The sequence below is a fragment of the Phaethon lepturus genome, unplaced genomic scaffold, assembly GCF_000687285.1.
Source record: "Phaethon lepturus isolate BGI_N335 unplaced genomic scaffold, ASM68728v1 scaffold42468, whole genome shotgun sequence".
Classification (NCBI taxonomy): Eukaryota; Metazoa; Chordata; class Aves; order Phaethontiformes; family Phaethontidae; genus Phaethon; species Phaethon lepturus.
In genome coordinates this window covers 57,544-60,939 of record NW_010559080.1, presented here as the reverse complement: position 1 = coordinate 60,939, position 3,396 = coordinate 57,544, and the positions used below count along the sequence as shown (strand labels likewise).

At 41.8% G+C, this 3,396-nt stretch overlaps 1 protein-coding gene across 1 annotated transcript in view; it reads right to left on the bottom strand.

Moving 5' to 3' along the window:
- Positions 1-1,580: 1,580 nt before the first annotated feature.
- The window catches only part of VEPH1 (ventricular zone expressed PH domain-containing 1), a 39,060-nt gene continuing 37,244 nt past the window's right edge, over positions 1,581-3,396 (bottom strand). The window contains exons 7-8 of the mRNA XM_010293264.1: positions 2,950-3,159; positions 1,581-2,013 (exon numbers count right to left, since the gene is read on the bottom strand). Of these exons, the coding sequence (XP_010291566.1) occupies positions 1,581-2,013; positions 2,950-3,159 (643 nt within the window). The remainder of the gene's footprint in view (positions 2,014-2,949; positions 3,160-3,396) is intronic.

The following is a 3,396-nucleotide window of genomic DNA, read 5'->3' as shown; positions in this document are numbered from 1 at the left end:
TGCATTTCTTCAACATATTTAGAATGAGTCACATAAATCTCCTGTTCTGCACATGTGTCCTTACTCAAAGAATTTCCCTAAGAATGTTAGTGGAGGATTTTCAGGAAATTACAATAGTTTGAGTGAATTTAGAAATAGTCACATACTTAAAACATATCATAATAGGTACTTCAGAAAGGAAACTGAGCAATACCTTTCAAAATATTCAAGGTATTGTATTTGATTAATGCAAGGTCATAGCATTCAGCACTTCAAGCCAGATTGTTCACTCTTATGTTTCCACTGCAATTTCATGAAACAAAAGTTTTATCATTAATTCTACCAAATAACCATTTCAAACAGTAAGCCTGGAATTTAAGATATTTAGGAAATTTTTCAGAAACCTAAGTTTTTAAATTTATATAGTTATATCCCTTTGAGGAGTAGAAACTGCTTTTCAACTTCCCGACCACTGAAAAAGTAAACAAATAAATATTTTATCAGAGTTGATATTTGATGGACCTGAAGTTACGTAATATTAGAAGATGACATTTTAAGTGACTGCAAATTAATTTAATTTATTGAGTCAGCTACTCTATGGAATCAAAACAGCCCATTGAAGGGTTGAGCTGTAAATTGCTCATGACCACCAGCAAGTGGTTAGATGTACACAAATTCACATTAAAGGAGTGACTGCTGCTCAGCATAAGCAAGAGGCTCACAACCCAACCTAAAGAATTTACTTCAAAGAGGAGTATCAAAGACCCATCTTGCAGCGTTTCGTCCATCTCCCCCGCAGTCTCACAAAACCAGCTTTCTCGCACTTGAAAACAAATACCCACCCTTGATGAAAGCAAGCAACGTTAAACAACCCCAGGGAAGTGGTGAGATAGGATCCAACCCAACCCGAAGCACAGGGGAACTCATCCTGTTGTGCCTTCAAGGAGCTTTGTGTCTGGGCTAGAATGTGCTGACCTGAGGGTCCTGACCTGCTTCATTTCTGGTGTATCCTGTAAGGCAACTGATTTCATATTAATGAGGAAGGATACCCAGATTTGCTCTAGACCAACCCAGGAGGCCAAGAAGGAGGCTTAAATATTAGCATGTGCTTACCCATATGCCTGCGTGGCCAAGTCTGACCCATGGCACGTGCATTCCGTCGCACTCAACTCTCCATGCTCCATAACAGAGCTCCATAACCTACAGCCTGGAGCTGGGTGACAGTCAGGAGGAGAAAGGCAGAGGCACATTCCCCTTGCATGCCTACCCTGCAGATGTGCCCAGAGGTATTGCCAGCCCTAGCCAACAGCCACAGCTCTTCAGCTCAGTATGACAGGTCATGCCCTTTTCCAGAGAGCTCTGGGTTTGCTCCCTATCACAGCCAAAAGGCAATCCTCACGTTAATCTTCATGGAAGTCTGGGGTGGGTGAGGGTTGCACTATATCCCTGAAGGAGAACAACAACAGTTCTGGAAGGTTTCAAATCACTACAATTTGTGAATGACATCAGCTTATAAAATGTTCCTCTCCATCCATGAGCTCTGTGCTAGATGATCTTTGCTGCCCGTCTGCCTGAACCCCATGATGACTTTCAGTATAGTATTAAAGTTCTCGTAATCGGAAAGGCTCAAACCTCTTACCTTCAATTACACACTGATCGGGAATGGGAATTTTCCTCCCCATCTCCATGACATATGCTTTCACTTTACCCAGGTTTTCCTTCAAGTGCAAGTAGAGCTTGTCCTGGTATTCCACAGGGCTCGTCACAGCCTCTGTGCTTCCTTTGTTGGCCTTTTCTTTAGCAGACCCTGGCAAATTTCCTGATTCCATGTAATCGATGCTTTGGTGTGAAACCAAAGAATTTCCCAGTTGCGTTGCTTCAGTCTCAACGCTAAAAGGCAATTTGTCATTTTCTTGGCTAACGTAGATTTCAGTCAAGGAGATACCGGCAGTTATCTCCCCGTTCTCCTCATCCTGTCCACTCTCTGAGTTTACCCCCTTCATGCGGACTGCATGCAAAGCGAGGCTTTTAGACCTGGAAGGTGATTAAGGAAAGGAAAAATGTTTTGGAATAGAGGTAAGACACAAAAATCTTCTGAACATGTGCTCTCCCAAGCTACCCCTGTGCAGCTGGTTCAGAGCGCTGCGCACGGGGTTCATTTCGGCAGAGACAAGTATCGTTTGATAAATATGCATTTCAAAAGCAAAACTCAAACCATGGATTTAATAAGCAAACGAAACTAAATAATATCCATGTATCACAACATCTGCATGCCACGGATGGTGTTGGTCAACCTACCCACAAGAAACTTATAACCCCCAGCACTGGAGAATAAGTTTATTGATCACATCGTAAAAATGCCATCCAGCAGCCATGTAACTGAACCAAGATTCAGCCTCCGGTCCTTCACTGCCCCGTACCTACATGCTGTGGATGGAGTTAAGCCTCCGTAAGAGTAGAAAGTATATTAGTAGTATATATTTCTACCCTCCGTAGTAGGGTAGAAACGAAGCGACTGAAAGGGCAAATACTGGAGTAGGAAGAGAAAAGCTCTGCTGTGCACAGGCAGCCTAAGGACACCGTGGCTGTCTCAGCCCTTATCTCACCCAGGGTCCCGGAAGAGTCGCGCTCCCCTCACACAGCCGATGGGCAAAATTTGGTTCAAACATTTGGTATCTATTGTTAGCAGTAATACCCGGGAAAGGTCTCTGTATCTTCCTTTCTAGTAATATCTGTATGCAAATATTTTCCTATCCTTTGTGCTGTTTTAGGGCACAGAGCGATTAAAGAAATAATTTTGAAAGATTTTATCCATCCTCTAAATTCACAGATATGAGAGTTGGTTAAAATTAGATTTATGATGCCCATAGTAAGTATCGGGCAAGTGGACCAATTTCTCAGTGTTCGGATAAAGTTTTACTACAAAACTGATATTCATGAAAACCACTCACACATTTTACAGAGCCATACCTGTTAAATCTCATATCCTTCCTTTCTTCTTTAGAAACCTGGCCTAAACTGTATCTCCGCACTGAGCCAGGAGTACTGTTGTCAACATTTATTTTCTCTTCAAAAGCCTGTATTTTAACTTGAAGTTTTTCATCTTCTTCATTTCCATTCATAACAGATTTTAAATCATCCAGTGGTACAGGAGATTCTGTTTCAGTATCATTTTCCATCCTAAGGAAGTAGAAAGCAGAGATTTAACTCTGGCACTCTGTGTTCATAGCCATGCTGACGCTGCCTTTTTGCCTGTGACCTGTATTATGTATCTAGTAAAATAATTATGTTTCAGCTGAGATTCTCTTAGAGGTGGGTTAATCGTTTTCAGAAACATCTTCTAGATCAACATCTCTGTCAGACGTTCAAAAAACATTGAACATCTCTGACAACATGGGATTAGAAACTGCATGTGCT